General features: G+C 62.0%; 2 protein-coding genes across 6 annotated transcripts in view; one reads left to right on the plus strand and one right to left on the minus strand.

The window, feature by feature from the left end:
• The window catches only part of CC2D1A (coiled-coil and C2 domain containing 1A), a 13,934-nt gene extending 4,645 nt beyond the window's left edge, over window positions 1-9,289 (plus strand). For 2 of the 5 annotated variants that reach the window (XM_037818159.1, XM_037818163.1), the window contains 23 exons: window positions 1,590-1,714; window positions 1,969-2,041; window positions 2,173-2,247; window positions 2,360-2,490; window positions 2,592-2,664; window positions 3,344-3,477; window positions 3,848-3,962; window positions 4,046-4,218; window positions 4,820-4,942; window positions 5,030-5,088; window positions 5,197-5,313; window positions 6,484-6,557; window positions 6,635-6,693; window positions 6,782-6,833; window positions 6,931-7,030; window positions 7,117-7,207; window positions 7,400-7,537; window positions 7,629-7,693; window positions 8,156-8,219; window positions 8,319-8,445; window positions 8,590-8,666; window positions 8,751-8,798; window positions 8,872-9,289. In XM_037818159.1, the coding sequence (XP_037674087.1) occupies window positions 1,590-1,714; window positions 1,969-2,041; window positions 2,173-2,247; window positions 2,360-2,490; window positions 2,592-2,664; window positions 3,344-3,477; window positions 3,848-3,962; window positions 4,046-4,218; window positions 4,820-4,942; window positions 5,030-5,088; window positions 5,197-5,313; window positions 6,484-6,557; window positions 6,635-6,693; window positions 6,782-6,833; window positions 6,931-7,030; window positions 7,117-7,207; window positions 7,400-7,537; window positions 7,629-7,693; window positions 8,156-8,219; window positions 8,319-8,445; window positions 8,590-8,666; window positions 8,751-8,798; window positions 8,872-8,892 (2,114 nt within the window). In that variant the 3' untranslated portion in view covers window positions 8,893-9,289. The remainder of the gene's footprint in view (window positions 1-1,589; window positions 1,715-1,968; window positions 2,042-2,172; window positions 2,248-2,359; window positions 2,491-2,591; window positions 2,665-3,343; window positions 3,478-3,847; window positions 3,963-4,045; window positions 4,219-4,819; window positions 4,943-5,029; window positions 5,089-5,196; window positions 5,314-6,483; window positions 6,558-6,634; window positions 6,694-6,781; window positions 6,834-6,930; window positions 7,031-7,116; window positions 7,208-7,399; window positions 7,538-7,628; window positions 7,694-8,155; window positions 8,220-8,318; window positions 8,446-8,589; window positions 8,667-8,750; window positions 8,799-8,871) is intronic. The other 3 variants (XM_037818162.1, XM_037818161.1, XM_037818160.1) reach the window with 3 other exon arrangements.
• Window positions 9,290-9,670: 381 nt separating this feature from the next.
• On the minus strand, window positions 9,671-15,446 carry PODNL1 (podocan like 1). The gene is made up of 10 exons (XM_037818168.1): window positions 15,324-15,446; window positions 14,904-15,125; window positions 14,517-14,610; window positions 13,994-14,058; window positions 13,788-13,897; window positions 13,386-13,542; window positions 12,633-12,748; window positions 11,089-11,746; window positions 10,201-10,349; window positions 9,671-10,054 (listed from the first exon to the last, which is right to left on the minus strand). The coding sequence occupies exons 1-10, from the start codon at window positions 15,324-15,326 to the stop codon at window positions 9,904-9,906; spliced, it is 1,725 nt and encodes a 574-aa protein (XP_037674096.1). The 5' UTR covers window positions 15,327-15,446; the 3' UTR covers window positions 9,671-9,903.
• Between the last annotated feature and the right edge of the window lie 1,252 nt (window positions 15,447-16,698).

Genomic DNA, 16,698 nt, shown 5'->3' on the forward strand with positions numbered 1-16,698 from the left:
GAGGATCCAGCCCCAAAATGACAGCTAGAGGAGCACTTCCAGGAAAATTTTACTCTTGGTGCATAAAAATTACTTATCAAAAAGCTTGACATATTTAAGTTCTGCTCCCATTTGTATGCTAATAATAATTATAACAATAATTCAACCAAGAAGAAAATTTTTTTAAAAAAACTTTCTTGTGGTGACATACACATCACATAAAATTTGCCATTTTAACTATTTCTGATTGTACGTTTCAGTGGCGTTAATTACATTCACAATGTGCTGTCATCTCCACCATCTATTATCAAAGCTTTCTCATTCCCCCAAACAGAAACTCTTTAGCCCTTAAGCAGCAAACCCTCCAGCCCTTGGTAACTTCTAATCTATTACCTGTCTATATGGATTGGCTTATTCTAGGTGTTTCTCGTAAGTGGACTCATACAATATTTGTCCTTTTGGGCCTGACTTCTTTCACCTCAGATAATGTTTTCCAGGTTCATCCATGTTGTAGCACGTATCAGAACTTCGTTCTCTTTTTATGGCTGAATAATCTTCTGTGGTGTAGATGGACCATGTTTTATTTCTCCATTTTTCTGATAATGGTACTTGGGTTGTTTCCATCTTTTGGCTATTGTGAATAAGTGTGTATAAGTATCTGCTTGTGTGAATTTTTTTTTTTAACACTGAGAGACTTACAGTCACAGTAGATACAACCAATGAAATGTCAAGATGTTTTTCTTCAACTGCTAAACACCTTTTTCAAGAGAAGTACATCTAAATTTAAATCCCAAGGCCCAGTTGTCAATCTTAGAAAGTTTGTTTACAAGTTTTCCTGTGTTTCCAGATTTTGTGGACACTCAGTGGTGTATTATCATACTTTCTTTTTTTATACTAACAGTTGTACCTATTGTTCTGAATGTAGAGCTATTTCCCCCTGAAAATATATTCAGCGTATTATTTGAAAACATAACTAACATACTGTTTAAAAATCAGTTTATCCTGTGTTTTCCCACTTTGCAACCACACTGCATAAATGTATTTTGGTTACACAAATACACAAGAGGGTGGACAAAAAAGGACTTCAGAGCATACAAATATATTATATTAGAACATGGATAGAAATTAGAGTTCAAGGAGAAAGAGCTGTGAAATTCCTGGTTGCTAAAAATGAGTTCATGGGTATATTTAAAAAATGAATGTTGGTGAATTTCAAATCTCCATGGGTGTTGAGATGTGAAAGAGCGAGGGGACGGTTTTATTTTCCAGATGTCAATATTTATGAGACCTCTGCTGCTTTTTATACTGAAAACATAAAAATTTTAGATATCAACTTAACCATGCATAAGGCTGCAGAAAGTTTTCCAGAATTCTCTTGGGAGGAAAATTGGAGTGGTTCTGGAGCGTGCCAGACCCAAGGTTGAGTCCCAGCCCTGTCGTGTTCAAGCTGTGTGACCTTGGGGAAACAGCCTTCCCTCTCTGAGCCTCAGTCGTCTCCCCTATAAAACAGGCCCCAGAACGGTCTTTGTCATGAGAATGAAATAGCAGCCTTTCATGCAGAGAAGTTGTCCCAGCTCCTGGCAGCCCTCCATGTGTTGCCCCCCTTCTAGGCCCCGGCAGCCCCAGCCTCCTGGCCCAGTTGCAGAGCCGGCAGCGTGAGTACAAGCTGGCCGCCCTCCACTCCAAGCAGCAGGGAGACACTGCCACTGCCACCAGGCACTTCTGCGTGGCCAAGGTGCACCCAGACCGCCAGGCAGGGTTGGCGGGAGAGTATGGGAGGATGGGTACAGAGGCAGGCCCAAGTTTTGAGTCCTGGCCTGGTAACTTCCCAGCTGCGGTTTGCTATACCTCTTGGAGGCTCAGTTTACCCCCTCTGTGAAATGGGTATGAGCCAAGAAGGTGCCAAGGAAAGGACTCCTCCATCAAATGGCAGGGTGTGGGGGCTCCCCAAGCGGTCCCCTTCCCTAACCACCTCCTTTCTTCTCCCAGAGCTTAGATGCCGTCCTAGAGGCCTTGAGCCGGGGGGAGCCCGTGGACCTGTCTCGCCTGCCCCCCCCACCTGGTGAGGGTCCCCCGACCCCCGCCCATCCTCCAGGCCTCCAGCAACTGGATGCCCCAGTCCCTGATGGTCAGGCCCGGGGACCCTCCTAGGAGGCCCCCAAACAAGCCCCTGCTGGCCCCCTCTGTCCACAGACCAGCTACCTGCAGACCCAGCCTCACCACCATCACCCCAGCCTCCCACCCCCACCACGGCACCCTCCACACCAGGTGAGCTCCTGGAACCTTCTGGGGTGGGGGCAGGCCGGGACAAGACTGTGCTCCCGTCCCCTAGACTCTTAACCCTGCCTGCTGCACCCCCCACCCCCCACCCCCGGCCCAGAGGTGCCCCCACCCCCACGGACCCTCCTGGAGGCTCTGGAGCAGCGGATGGAGCGGTACCGCGTGGCCGCCGCGCAGGCCAAGAGCAAAGGGGACCAGCGGAAGGCTCGCATGCACGAGCGCATCGTCAAGGTGCGTGGGGGCCGGTGGGCGGATGGGGGCCAGGAGCGGGGCGTGGCGACCCCTGGAGACCTCGCCCAGGCAGCCCCAACGCCTGCACCCCCTCCTCACAGCAATACCAAGACGCCATCCGAGCCCACAGGGCTGGCCGAGCCGTGGACGCGGCCGAGCTGCCCGTGCCCCCAGGTAGGCCCCGCCCCCGGGCCCCGCCCCCCCAGCCTCCCAGCCCGCGCAGGCACTGTTCCTTCCCATCCCGGGGCAGGTGGCTTAGTGCCACGGATTCCGGAGCTCTGCAAGCTTGTTAAAACGCTGGTAGCGTGAAATCGATCTTAGTAGAAGTATTTACACCATGGAAATTGGCAAACACCAAAAACTGGGGCTTTCGGTCTGGAGAGCCGGTTCCCCAGCCCCCCCACTATCCCCTTCTCCTTTGACTCATTCCTCAGCTGTCAGGTCTCAGCTTAGCAGACACTTTGCTCGGCCTCCCGTCCACACCCTAGTGGGTTGGGGGCCTCTAGGTACTCAGTGCTGCCTTTGCATACCCCACGAGAGTGGCTTCCTCTCTATGTCTTCGTCTCATTGGCGTGAGAGCCCCTCCAGGCCAGGGGCCACCCCCAGTGCCCCACCCAGCCACCAGCACAAGGAACATCTCAGGATGTGTTTGTGGGGGTCTGGAAAGGGAAGCCAAAAGGTGTGAGGGAAGTTGGGAATGATCCGGTGTCCCCACGTGACCAGCGGCAGCTCCTTCCCTGGATTCAGAGTAGAATAGGAGGCCCAAGGCTTGGTGGGCGGGGGAGGCTCACCCCCGTCTCCGCCCTCATGGCCTGGGTGCCTCCCTCTGACCGGGCCCCCGTCGGCCGCCCAGGCTTTCCCCCCATCCAGGGCCTGGAGGCCTCCGAGCCCACCCAGCAGGGCCTGGCGGGCGTCCTGGAGACTGCTGTGAAGCTCGCCGCCCAGACCGAAGGCCCAGAGGACGAAGAAGACGAGGAGCCAAAGAAGGTGTTTAGGGCTGGGGCTTTGGGGCAAGTCGGGAATGGCCACAAAGCAAAGCTCCAGGAGGCTCGGCCTTGAACTGGAAAGAACCAGGCTCACATCCTGGCCCTGCCGCTTCCCAGCTGTGTGGCCTTGTGCAAGTCACTTCACCTCTCTGACCCTCAGTGTCTTCATCTGCAAAGAGGGGCTAATAACAGTCCATACCTCAGGGGCTTTTGCAGAACTTCAGTGAGAGCCAGGCCTGGCCTGCATCATGCTCAGTGCTTGGGAAGCAGAAACCAAGGCAGCCACTGTTGTCAGTTTTTGGGCTCTGGTATTTCACAGGTGGGTTCCTCACTGATGCAGGCAAAGTGTCAACTCCTTCCTTGTCCCTCAGCAGTCCCACAGCCCTGCGGCCCCCACCAGCCAGTCCAAGGCCCCCGCCTTGAGGGCACCCCCGTCCGGATCGGCCCCAGCAGCCAAAGCAGCCCCCAAAGGCACATCTGCCAGAGGTACGTCCTCATGCCCCCACCCCAGCAGCGTGGTCGCCTCGTCCACAGCCAGGCAGCACCCACAGCAGCCCTTGTGTCCACAGCCCAGCAGCAGCTGGCCTTCCTGGAGGGCCGCAAGAAGCAGCTCCTGCAGGCCGCGCTGCGAGCCAAGCAGAAGAATGACGTGGAGGGCGCCAAGATGCACTTGCGCCAAGCCAAGGGGCTGGAGCCCATGCTGGAGGCCTCCCGCAATGGGCTGCCCGTCGACATCACCAAGGTGAAGCCCTGGGCCCGCCGCACCTGTGTGGGTACCCATGCATCGGCCCACATGACTGGAGTGTGTCAGTCAGCACCCAGGCTAAGCTGTGTAACAAATAGGCGCTCCCCAACAGTGGCTGAGATTTCCTCCCCCAAAAATCTGTTCAGCAAAACAAGGCCCTCCAGGCCCAGTTTCCTTCTTCTCACTGCTCAAATGTCACTATCTCGGAGGCCCCGAGAGTGGCCCTGTCTGTTTTCTCTGTAATATCTATCACCTTCTGCTCTATCAGATAATCTACTTACTTCTTTTGTGTATTGCCTGTTTACCCTGAAAGAATTTCCGTTCCCCAACAGCAGGGACTTTCATCTCTCCGATTCACTGCTGGGTCATCTGCCCTAGAGCAGGGCCTGACATGCAGTAGGAGCTCTGTCAACAATTTTTTGGATGATGGAAGGATTGTGTCTGTGTGTCATATGGTAGAAGGGATCGAGTAGAACGATCAGAGGCCCAGGGGTGGAGGTGGGGTCAGGGAAGGGCTCCCCAAGGAGGAGGTGACAACTTCGGCAGAGCCCTGGGCTCTGATCGGCTGGCCCCTCCCCACAAGCCTCATCTCCCCCAGGTGCCGCCCGCCCCTGTCAACAAGGACGACTTCGCCCTGGTCCAGCGGCCCGGCCCGGGTCTGTCCCAGGAGGCTGTCCGGCGCTACGGTGAGCTCACCAAGCTGATACGACAGCAGCATGAGGTGAGCGGGGTCTCCGGCCCGGGTCGGCCGCCCCCTCCCCGGGCCACAGCCCCCAAACCCTCCCTTCACCATCTTCTGCTCCCCCAGATGTGTCTGAATCACTCTAACCAGTTCACCCACCTGGGCAACATTGCCGAAACCAGCAAGTGAGTGTCCCCGTGCCTGTGTGCCACCACCTCGGACATCTTCACACACACGCGCCCCACCCAGCCAGCCCCTCCCGGCTAGCCTGAGCTGAGCTCTCCCGCTGGCAGGTTCGAGAAGCTGGCCGAGGACTGTAAGCGGAGCATGGAGACTCTGAAGCAGGCCTTCGCCCGGGGTCTCCCCACGCCCCAAGCCCGCTTTGAGCAGAGGACGTTCAGTGTCATCAAGTAAGGCTCGGGTGCCCCGTGGGCTGGGTGCTGCTTCTGTGCTCCCCAGAAACCGGGGCGGGAGGACCGGCCTCCGGAGTAGAGCTTGGGTGGGCGGTGGCAGCTCAGCATGTTTTCCCAGTGACCCAGGGGCCGGGGTGAGCCCTGAGGAGGTGGGCTCATTCTCTGTGCTTTATAGATGAAGCTGGGGGGGGGTGGCGTTTGCCATCCAGCGGCAGCCCCACCGTACCCAGGATAAACCCACACCCCCATGGCTGCCCGGCCTGGCTCCCCAACCCCTCATCACCCTGCTCTGTCCCCACTTTGCTCAGCTCCAGCCACACGGGCTTCCTTTGGGTCCACGTCCATCCCACACATCTTCCTGCTCAGGGCCTTTGCACCTGTTGGTTCCGCCACCCCAGGCCCCTTTCCCAGGTCTCTGCTCCTTTTGGACCTCCCAAGTCACTATGCTGTCTCCTCCCCTGAGAAGCCCTCCCTGGCCGAAACGGGATTGTCATGGGAGCTTGGGCTCCCATCCAAAGCAGCACCCCCCCGCTCTCCCCCCACTCTGTCCCCTGTCCTCATTCCCTGCAGAGGAGCTCACAGCATCGAAACTTTCCTTTTGTTTACCTTTTTATGTATTCACTGGTCATCTGTCCACTCAGCTAGATTTGGGCCTTGTGAGCACAAGGACGGGTCTGCTGCATTTACTTCTAGACCCCCAGCAGTGAGGACACTGACTGGCGCATAGTAGGTGCTCAGAAATATTAAGGAAAGCCCCCCCAGCAGCAGGGACATTGGCTGGCACACAGTAAGTGCTCAAAAATATTAAGGAAGGTCCCCCAGCTGCAAGGACACTGACTGGCGCACAGTAGGTGCTCAAAAATATGAAGGAAACTTTCCAAGCAGTGAGAACACTGGCTAGAGCACAGTAGGTGTTCAAAAAACTAAGGAAGGTCCTGCAGCAGTAAGGACACTGGCTGGCACATAGTGTGTACCAGATAATTTCTGCAGACTGAAGAAAGAACCCCAAAGTTAGCCAGTGGCGGAACGGGACAGGGTTCTCTACTTTGATTCCAAAACTTGAGCTCCAGAGCCAAGACCCCCCCCCCAAGAGGCCAGGGACAGGAAGGTTGGGTGGACCAGTGGGGCTGAGGTACCTGTCTCCCCACCCGCCCCGCTGCCCGGAAGGATCTTCCCCGAGCTCAGCAGCAACGACCTGCTCCTGTTCATCGTGAAGGGCTTCAACTTGCCCACACCCCCAGGTGAGGGGCCAGCGGGTGGGGGGTCCGGGCCCCGGGGACCCACCCCCGGCCCAGCCCTGAGCCTCCCCTGTCCACAGGGCTGTCCCCCGGCGACCTGGATGTGTTCGTGCGGTTCGACTTCCCCTACCCCAATGTGGTATGTGGGGCGCCGGAGTGGGGTTGGCACAGCGGGCAGGGGCCAGGCCCCGAGCCCCTAAGCTTTCCTGCTTCCCATCGGCTCGTAGGAAGAGGCCCAGAAAGACAAGACCGGCTTGGTCAAGAACACAGACTCCCCCGGTGAGCCGGGACGGGAGGTGCAACCCCCCCAGCCCCACCAAATCTGGACCCCAGGAACGTGGCTTCACCCCTCCCTTCCCTCCCCGTTCACGGGCAGAGTTCAAGGAGCAGTTCAAGCTCTGCATCAACCGCGGCCACCGCGGCTTCCGCCGAGCCATCCAGACCAAAGGCATCAAGTTCGAAGTCGTCCACAAGGGGTGAGCCGGGCAATGGGGGCTGGGTTGGGGTCCCTGGGGGGAGGGGGAGCTGTCCCGGGTCAGCCACCCTGCTCCCCACCCCACAGGGGGCTGTTCAAGACCGACCGGGTGCTGGGCACGGCACAGCTGAAGCTGGACACGCTGGAGACGGCGTGTGAGGTGCGGGAGATTCTCGAGGTATGACGGGGATGTTCACCTGCACGCCCCGGTCCTGTTTTGAGCCCCTCGAGAGGCCCCCTGGGAGCCCCAGACCTCCCCACGGCCCAGCCCTGAATCCTCCCACCACCCTGACCCACCCAAGGCAGCCATCACCAGGGGCTCCCATTTTGGACATCACCCCGATTCTCCTTGTCCCTGGCCCCCACCTAGGTCCTGGACGGTCGCCGGCCCACAGGGGGACGGCTGGAGGTGATGGTCCGGATCCGGGAGCCACTGACCGCCCAACAGTTGGAGACGACGACCGAGAGGTGGCTGGTCATCGACCCCGTGCCAGCAGCTGTGCCCCCTGTGAGACCCCTGCCTGTGGGTCCTCCCTGGGGAGGAGGGGACAGGGTTTAGGGTGGCCACAATTCACCGGGCTGGTTCTGTTTCCCCGCAGCAGATGGCTGGGCCCAGAGGAAAGGCCCCTCCCGGGCCTGCCCCTGTGAGGGAACCGGGGAACAGGTAGGTGGCTGGCCCAGGCCTTGCTGGAGGGAAAGATTGGACCCTGTTCCTCCCCTTCTCCCCGAGGATGCCGTTTATACTCCCCAGCCCCATCTTTAAGACCCTTTGTGATCTGACTATCCCCGATCCGTCTAGCTTGCTGTCTTCCCCACTCCCTCCCGAGCTGGTTCATTTACACCCCTGGTTTTCACTGGCTTCTCGCCTTCTCTGTGTTCCACTTCCCAGGGCCCCCCTGTCTCCCACCCTTGCTCCCTGCTTCTCCACCCAACTCTTATTCATCCCTTGGAGCCCAACTTGGCTATCGCCTCCTCCAGGAAGCCCTCCCTGTTCCCAAGCTATTTAGGTGCCTCTGCTGGGCGCCCTGCCTACTGGAACTGCCTCCCTAGTGCCCAGTGAGGAGTTAGTGTTGGGTTTCTGGGGTGGGGGACCCCCTGCAGCCCCTCACACCACCCCCACCCGCAGACCCGCCCGGCCCCTGCATAGCCTCAGCGTGCTGGCCTTCGACCAGGAGCGACTGGAGCGGAAGGTGGGGGCCTGCCCTGCTGGGCTGGGGGGAGCAGAGGGGGGATCTGGGAGGGGTCTGCAGGCCCCAGCCAGGTCCTCACAGCCCCTTCTGCCCCCCTAGATCCTGGCCCTCAGGCAGGCCCAGCGGCCGGTGCCCCCGGAGGTGGCCCAGCAGTACCAGGATGTGGTGCAGCGCAGCCAGTGGCAGCGGGCACAGCTGGAGCAGGGGGGCGCCGGCGTGCGGCGGGGTAGGGTCCCCGGGAGGGTCTCGGGGAGGGGCACAGCCAGAGCAGGGGGGCGCGGGCATTGGGTGGAATAGGGGCTGGGGGAGGGGCACGGCACGGAGAGAGGGGCAGCCGGGCCCCACCCCGACCCCCACCCCGTGCGCGCAGAGTACGCGATGCAGCTGGAGCGGCAGCTGCAGTTCTACACGGAGGCCGCGCGGCGCCTGGGCAACGACGGCAGCAGGGTGAGGCGGGCCGGGCAGCCCGGCCGGGGCGGGTTGGGGGCCATTGCTCCCTGCACCCCGTGACTGCCTGGTCCCCCCCCACAGGAGGCCGCCAAGGAGGCGCTGTACAGGCGGAACCTGGTGGAGAGCGAGGTGAGCCGCGGGGGGCCGGCGGGGCGGGCTCGGCGCGGGCTCCACCCTCTCTGACCCTTGGCCCCGCCCCCAGCTGCAGAGGCTCCGCAGGTGAGGGGCCACAGGTGAGGGGCAGGCCCCCAGGCCCCGGGCCGGGGAGGAGCTGACGCCACCCGCGACCACAGACAAATGAGGACAATCATCGGACAGTGCCGTCTCCCAGGGTGGCGGGGATGGATCCCGGCTAGACAGTGGCACCCTCAGGGGCCAGGCCTGGCCGGTGGGCCCCGTTTGCACAAGCCCCTGGGGTGCCCGGCCCGTGGCCCGCCCCGGAAATGGGAGCGCTGCTGGGCCAACCCCAGGGGCCCCTGCAAGCACTTTACTTCCTGTCCCCTGCCCTGCCTTAACCCCGAATCCGGCCCGCACCCCAAAGAAACCGCCGAGGTCGCGCGCCCCAGCTGGCCCCCAGACCTGCGGAATAAACAGCCGGGGCCACCCCCTGGTGCAGCTCATCCTGCCTCTCTTTCTTGTTCCCGCCTTCGTGACCGGGCTGGGTGCCCCTCACAACCCCTTGGGGGGGGCGTGCACCTGTGGAGGGTGCGTTTATGGCCCCCACTTGCTGCATCTGCGGTCTCTCTGAGGGCATCTGTCTCAGCATGCGCGTCGGGCATCTTGAGGTGGCTGGGGACGCAGGGGGTGGCGCTTGGTGACCCCCGCATTGCCGCGTGTCACCGTGTGCAGAAAGCGGGGGTCTGCGTGTGGGGGCCTCCAGGACCTCGGGTTCCTGCTCTGCCACCCACTCGGCATCCCAGAGCCTCAGTTTCCCCAGCTGGACACGGGGGTGAGGGCAGGCGGTGGTGAGGGCGGGACCAAAGGGCACAACCCTCCGGGAGCCTCGACGGGTCAGGCTTTATTGTCGTTTCCACCCACTTGGGGGACTCCGGTAGGGCTGGAGAGCGCTGCGCACCTGGAGCTGCGTCCGCGCCCTCCACCCCAGGCGCAGTGTCTGGGGGGGCGGCGCCCTGGCCCCAGCAACTTCGGCCTTCCCCGCCTCCAAGCTCGTCTCCTTAGTCCTCGGCCCAGGGGAGCCCCAGGGGTCGGGGCTGCCCCGCTGGGCCCCTCTGGCTCAGGGTGATTCCCCACGTGGCCGTCGTGCGCCCGCGGGCGGCAGCTGAACCAGGACTTGCTCCGGGTTCCCCGCGGTGTCCACCACTTGCAGGTGCCGGAGACCCAGGAAGGCCCCCGGGGCGATGCTGGTCGCGTGGAGCCTGTTGGCCCTGGATGGAGGGGCGCGTATGAGGGCGGGTGCTAGGGGCGGCACAAGCCACCCTGGCACACCCCCGCCCGCCATGGCTTGTTCGGGCCCCCCAAGGCCACACCAGGCTTGCCCAGGCCCTCCCGGGCCTCTGCGGCCGTTGGGCACCTGAGGAAGAGGGCGCGCAGGTGGGGCGTGCTGAGGAAGGCGTCCGGGCCCACGTGGCCGATCCGATTGCCCTGCAGGTGCAGCTCCTCCAGGGCCTCGGGCAGGTCCGGGGGCACGAAGGACAGTTCGTTGTGGCTGAGGTCCAGCACCTGGGCAGGTGGGGGGGCAGGGTCGGCCCGTGGGGACTCCAACCCGGGCCTCTCAGGACCTCCTGCCCTCCGCGACCAGCGTGGACCCTCTGTCTCCAAAGGGGCTGCCAGAGTCCGCCCCTCAGACAAACCCCTCCCCTTGACCAAACTCCTCCCCTCGGCCAAACTCCTCCCTCTAACAAACCCCACCCCTGGCTAAACCCCGCCCCTCGGTCAGACCCCGCCCCTCGGCTCCCAAAGGGGCTGCCAAAGTCTCCCCTTTGCCAAACTCCTCCCTCCACAGAGGTCAAATGAGCTCTTTCTGGGTGCCAGGCCCTCCCTGTTTCCGGGCCGGGGGTGCGGCCAGGGTCCCTGCTTTGGGAGACGTTCCGTTCCGCGCCCAGGAGGATTGCGTTTTCTCCACCTCCCTCATCACTTTGAAAACGCTCTACTGTCCCCTTATCATTTTTGTTGCCGATTGTCTTGCCCCCCAGCAGGGGCGGGATCCAGGTCAGCTCCGTGCCCGGAAGCATCTCCGGCACCCACAGAATCTAGTATTCATCCGAGAGGCAGAGGGGAGGGCCGTGGCAGGATCTGCCTTATCTGTCGCCCCAAGGCCTGGCACACAGGAGTGGCTGCCTTGGCGGCACTGCACGGCAGGGCCTTGAGAAGGAGCTGGGTAGGCGAAGGGGGCGGAGGGGCCTGGGGACAGCTCGGGGACGGCCCCCTGCGCAGGCTGGCCCAGCGGCCCGCCCCTGACCTTGAGAGCCTGCAGCTCGTGCCAGGTCCCGGGCCCGATGTCGCCGACGCGGAGCCGGTTGTGCGCCAGGCCGAGCTCCTGCAGCTGCCTCAGGCCGGCCAGCGGCTCGGGCTCCAGGGCGCGCAGCTGGTTGCGCTGCAGCCGCAGGGCGCGCAGGCCGGCGGGCAGGCCGGAGGGCAGCAGGGTCAGCTCGTTGCCAGCCAGGTCGAGGCTGCGCAGGGCGCGCAGCGGGCGGAAGGCCCGGCGGTGGACGCGGGCGCTGACCAGGCGGTTGTAGGCCAGGTTGAGCTCGGCCAGGCCGGGCGTGGCCGCCAGGTCGCGGGCGCCCAGTGCGGCCACGCGGTTGTGGGGCAGCACCAGGGCGCGCAGGCGGCGGGGCAGCGCCGGGGGCACGCGCTCCAGCCCGTTGCCGTACAGATGCAGCGTGTGCAGGCGCCGCAGCGGCCGCAGCGCCCCGGGGAGCAGCCCCGCCACCCCCAGCTGGTTGTGCTGCAGCAGCAGGTAGCGCAGGCCCCGCACGCCGAGCAGGCGGGCCGCCTCCACTCGACGGATGCGGTTTCGGCCCAGGTGTAGGACGGTCAGGGTCTGGGGCAGCCCGGCGGGCACCTCGGCCAGCTGGTTGTGGGACAGGTCCAGGTACTCCAGGCTGCACAGCTTGCTGGGGAGAGATGGGAAGGGGAGTCACCCATCAGTCTGGGTGCTCTCGGTGACATACATATACCCAACCACCAAAAGGAGGAACAACCCCAGTGCCGGTCAGCAGATGAATGGCCAAACCCAATGTGGTCCGTCCAGACAACGGAATATTACTCAGCCAGGAAAAGGGGTGTCATTCTGGTCCATTCCACAACAGGGATAAATCTCGAAAACATGACAATGAGAGAAAGAAGCCAGACACCAAGGGACACGTCTTATATGACTCTACTGACATGAAATCGCTAGAATTAGCAAAGTCATAGAGGCAGAAAGCAAATTAGAGCGAACCAGGGGCTGTGGAGAAGAGGATTGGAGGGGTTTCTGTTTGCAGTGATGGAAAAATTTTGTTCGTGGATGGTGGTGATGGTGGCACAGCATTGTCAAAGTAACGGATGCCACTGAATTGCACACTTAAAAATCATTAAAACGGCAAATCTTATATATTTGTTACCACACTTTTTTATTAAAGGGTGGGGGGCAGGCTGAATCTTGGAGGGTTAGAGAAGTGTCCTGAGATAAACTGGAGCTTTCATCTTGGGGTGATGACTTCTGAGCAGGAAATAAATTTGGGCATTCAGGGTAGATTCCAACCTAAGGATGACTAAGACAGAGTTCTGGAGCCCAGAGAGAGAGGTGACCCTTTCCAAGTGGCCTCTGGGACGTGGGGGAATAAAACCGCATCCCGTAGTGGTTGCCGTCAAGCGCCGAGCCAAGTTTTGCAAACAGTAGGTGCTCAGCAAATGGGGTGAGTAGTCCTCCGGGGGAGGGGAATTGAGAGGGTTGGATCCCGAACTCTGAATCCTCACCCCTTGCAGCCGGCCCCCGCCCCACCCTGCCACACTGCTCACCTGAAAGTGGTGGCGTCCAGGGCACTGTCCGTCAGTCGGTTGTGCTGGAGATAGAGCTCGCGGAGCTGGGTCTGGCGGCTCAGGGCTCCACGGGGCACCTTGGAGATGAGGTTGTTCTGGAAGGGGGGTGGGGGGCTGAGAAATGAGACTAGGGGTCGGGGACAGAGGGCAAAGGGGAGCCATGGAAGGTTCTTGAGTAAGGGAGTTTACGTTAACTCCTCAACAAGCACTCATGAATGAGCCATCAGCGGAAGAGATTTCAAGGGAGGTCCTTCCGACTGCTGGAATTCTGGGGGATCGGGAGGTTCATACATGCAGAGGTGGGGGGGGTCCCCCAGGAGGGAGATGGTGGGAGCCTGAGCCCCTGTGGGCACATGGGGATGGAGGGAAGGGAATGGCCAGGGATGAGATGAAGAGGGGGTGTGGGGAGGGACAGGGCAGGGGCAGACAAAGATTTGGGGTAATCATGAGAGACCTGAGTTGGAAAAGCAGAGCTCAGTGTGATCATCAGAGGTAAAGGGAGAACAAGGAGGGCGAGGTAGGGACTGCTTGTAAATACCACTTGCCTGGCCTTCAGATGCCCTGCTCAGCATTGGGGGTCATTGGCATTTTATTGGGCGGAAGGCCCCGGAATGCAGTGGGGAGAGCCAGGAGGGCTGGTCCCCCGGGGCCCAGCTGTCAGCGGGCAGCCGAGAAGGACGGTGCCCCTTTCCTCTCCCATCTCCCCGCCATTCCCCGTCACCCCGGCCTCACCTGCAGGTGCAGCCGCTCCAGGGAGGGTGGGAGGCTGGGTGGCAGGTAGCTGAGCCGGTTGCTGGAGAGGCTGAGAGTGGTGATGGCCGCAGAGCCGCGGAAGGCGTCGGGGGGCAGGCCGGAGTTGCTCAGCTGGTTGTTGTGGAGGTACACGGACCTGAGGGGAGCCAGGCTCCGGCCACCAGCCCCCCCACTCCCCACCACCCCCGCTCCAGCTTGGGCCTCTGTGTGTGTGAGCGTGTGCGTGCTGTCTTCACCTCGGGTTCTCCAGGATACAGAGAACACAGAGCCCCATCTCCCCCTGAGACCCCCAGTGCAGGGTGTGCCCCCCTTAGAATCATAAGGCAGGGTGGAGATCCCCCTCCCCCACATATCCTGGGCCTGGGCCAGGCCAGAGGCTACCTGAGCGCTGGTTTCTCCCCAAAGGTGAGTGGGAAGATCTCCGTCACTTGGTTGGCAGCCAGATCCGCAACGCGGAGGGAGCGGGGCAGGAACTGGGGGGCCACCGACAGCTGGGGGAACACAGCCACACTGGTTCTGGTGCCCCCCACCTCGGCCCCCTTTGTGCTGTGTGACCCTGGGCCAGGCTGTGCCCTCTCTGGGCTTACCTTGTTGTGGGCGACGTAGATGTGCTGCAGCTGTGTCAGGGACTCGAAGGCCTCGTCCGGCAGGCCTGGGGGGGTTATGGTTAGGGGTCCCTGGGCGTGGTGGGGCAGGATTAGGGGGTCTTGGGCTTGGTGGGGGGTGAGGGGATCCTGGGCCTGGAGGACCCTGGACTTGGGGAGCACCAAGATGCCCCCAAACCTGGTGGGGATGAGGGGACCCCAGGTTTGTTGGGGGGGAGCAGGAGGCAGGGCAGGAGTCCCTGTCACCCCGGAGCTCTTGCCCTGGGGGCTGGCAGAGGCTCCTCAGGGCACTTGCCCACCCACCCTCATCTCCACTCAAAGCCACAGCCCCCGGCCCCCCACCTCCGGCCCCAGTCCCTGAGTTTCCATCCTGCTCGGCACAGGGCGGTTTTGGGAAGCTGGCCACAAGCTGCCCACAGACCCGGGGCGGGGAGGGAGAGGGCCGCGGGGACCTCCTGCCCCTCAGGCTGGGGAGGGGGCTCCCTCCAGTCCCCCGCCCCCTCACCCTCGGAGGAGATGAGGTTGTTGTGCAGGTTGAGGGTCCGCAGGCCACTGAGGCGTGACAGCTCGTTGTAGGGGAGCTCCTGGAGCTGGTTGTTCTGGAGTGTGGGGGGGCGCGGGGGACAAGGACCGAGTTCCCCATCAAACACACCCCGACCCCCCATTGCCCCCAGAATCAACCCCAAACCGCCCCCCTGGCCACCAAGACGTGGCCTCAGCACCCCGTCACCCCCACAATCCACCCCAACACCCCATCGCCCGCAGCCCCCATCACTTCCTGTACGTCTACCCCAACTCCTCTCACCGCCAACACGCAGACTCCAAACTCATCAGCACCAACTTCCCGCCCCTCCCAGCTCCCCCCCCAGTCACACCCCCCCCAGCTCCCCACCTGCAGGGAGAGGTGCTGGGCTGCTCTGCTGATGTCGTCGGGGAACACCTGCAGGTCCAGGCCCTCGCAGTCCACCGTGTCCGCCCGGGGGCAGGAGCAGCGCGGGGGGCAGGCCCGGGGTGGGGGCTGCGAGCCCTCGCCCAGGTGGGGGAAGGCGGCGTCCTCCATGCCGGGGGCGGGTGGGGGGCCCGGCCACAGCAGGAGCAGCAGCAGGCTCAGCCACTGGGGGTGGAGAGCAGGGGGGGTGGTCAGCGTGCCCCCCCAGGCCAGGCCCGGGGTCACCATGGCGACAGGAGCATCCCAGCATCAGCGGAGGGGTTGGTGGTGGAGGTGGACTGGGGGGGGAGCGTTGGCGATCTGGCTGGCAAGGGCCGGTGGGCAGAGGCGGAGGGGATGGAGGGGAGGTGCGCCCCACCTTACCATAGCCGGCCGCGGGGCTCCCCTGCCTCCAGCCTCGCCCCGACTGCCTCCCGGGGATCCGGGACGGAAACCAGGCGGGCGGCCACCCCCCGGGCCTCTGCCGGGGCCGCCCCCGTCCCCATGCCCGCCCCCCGCCCCGTGCAGGCCACCCCACGGCCTGTTTCCCCAGGGGTTGGTGGGGGGAGGCGAGGCGGGCCAGTCCTTCCTCTCGGGTCCCCCCCAGCCCCCCCAGCTCCTGCTTGCATAACCTCACCCAGCCTGGGCCGGGCCGCGGGAACAAGGAATGTTTGGGGAAAAGCTGAGATTCGCCCCGTCTGGTATTTGGGCCGACCGCAGGAAGAGGGGAGGGCACGGAGGGCTGAGGGAGGCTGAGGGAGGCTGAGGGGTGTGCGTGGGGGGGTTCTCTGAGGGGCTGGGACTGGCAGGGAGGCGTCGTGGGGTGTGGGGTGCTGGGCCTGCCACCTCAGACGCCAGCCCAGGGGTTCCTCCCCTCTGCCAGCTGGGCTCGCTGGCGGCAGAGCTCCCCCCTTCCCCAAATGTCCACTGCCGCCTGGAAGGAAATTACATGTATCCTGGCTTAAGGATGGGCACTTGGGTGCCAGCCTGCTTGGTTCTGAGCCCCAGCTCCGCCACCTCGGTTTTCCTCTCCATAAAGCGGGGTCATGATCGTCTCACCTCCCAGAAATGTTGCAAGGATTAAATGACATAATGCATCTGTCAGGTTACCTCTGGGCCCTGGGTGGCAGGAGTGGGGGACAAGGGGGGCACATCGTGGCACGAGGAAGAGCTGTCTCGTTCAAATCCTTCAGCTGAGCCACTCATCAGCAGGGCGACTCCAGAAAATTCCTTTTCCTGAGTGAACCCCAGCTCTCCCACACGACAAAATGGGGGTGACAGATGACCCCCCCTCCAAGGGCTGTGACAGTCCACACAAGGTTGTGCACAGAAAGCCTCAGAAGCACCCACACTTCCCGAGCGCTCAGTTTGGCGGTGACCCAGGCGGTGGGCTGGACAAGGGGCATGAATGAAGTCAGGGTCTCCCCAAAGCAGAGCTGGAGATGAGGAGTGAGTGCTTTTATCTGGGAGCATGCAGGGGAGCAGGGACGTGACACTGTCAGTGGGTCAGCGAGAGGGTGATCCGCTTGCTTGGAACTTTCCGGTTTGAGCCCTCAAAATCCTGCATCCTGGGAAACCGGGGTGCTGGGTCACCCTAGTTATTCAAGCAAGTTCCCGTCAGGGTGGGGGGCTGGGGCTTGGTCCCACTGGGGAGCAGTGGGAGGGAACGTTGACCACACACCCGAGGGCTGTAGGGTCGAGCCCTGAGGAGGTAGCAGTGAAGGATATTGGGGTGATGGAAATGAGACCTGAGTTCAGA

The sequence above is a fragment of the Choloepus didactylus genome, chromosome 25 (genome assembly GCF_015220235.1).
Source record: "Choloepus didactylus isolate mChoDid1 chromosome 25, mChoDid1.pri, whole genome shotgun sequence".
NCBI lineage: Eukaryota > Metazoa > Chordata > Mammalia > Pilosa > Megalonychidae > Choloepus > Choloepus didactylus.

Excerpts from the sequence above, each read along its gene's own strand:
- PODNL1 (XM_037818168.1), bottom strand. Across the intron at positions 14,611-14,903 it reads CCCAGCACCTCTCCCTGCAG|AACAACCAGCTCCAGGAGCT; the intron begins GTGGGGAGCTGG and ends CCCACACTCCAG. Across the intron at positions 10,055-10,200 it reads CTGCGCGCCCTCTTCCTCAG|GGCCAACAGGCTCCACGCGA; the intron begins GTGCCCAACGGC and ends CCCTCCATCCAG.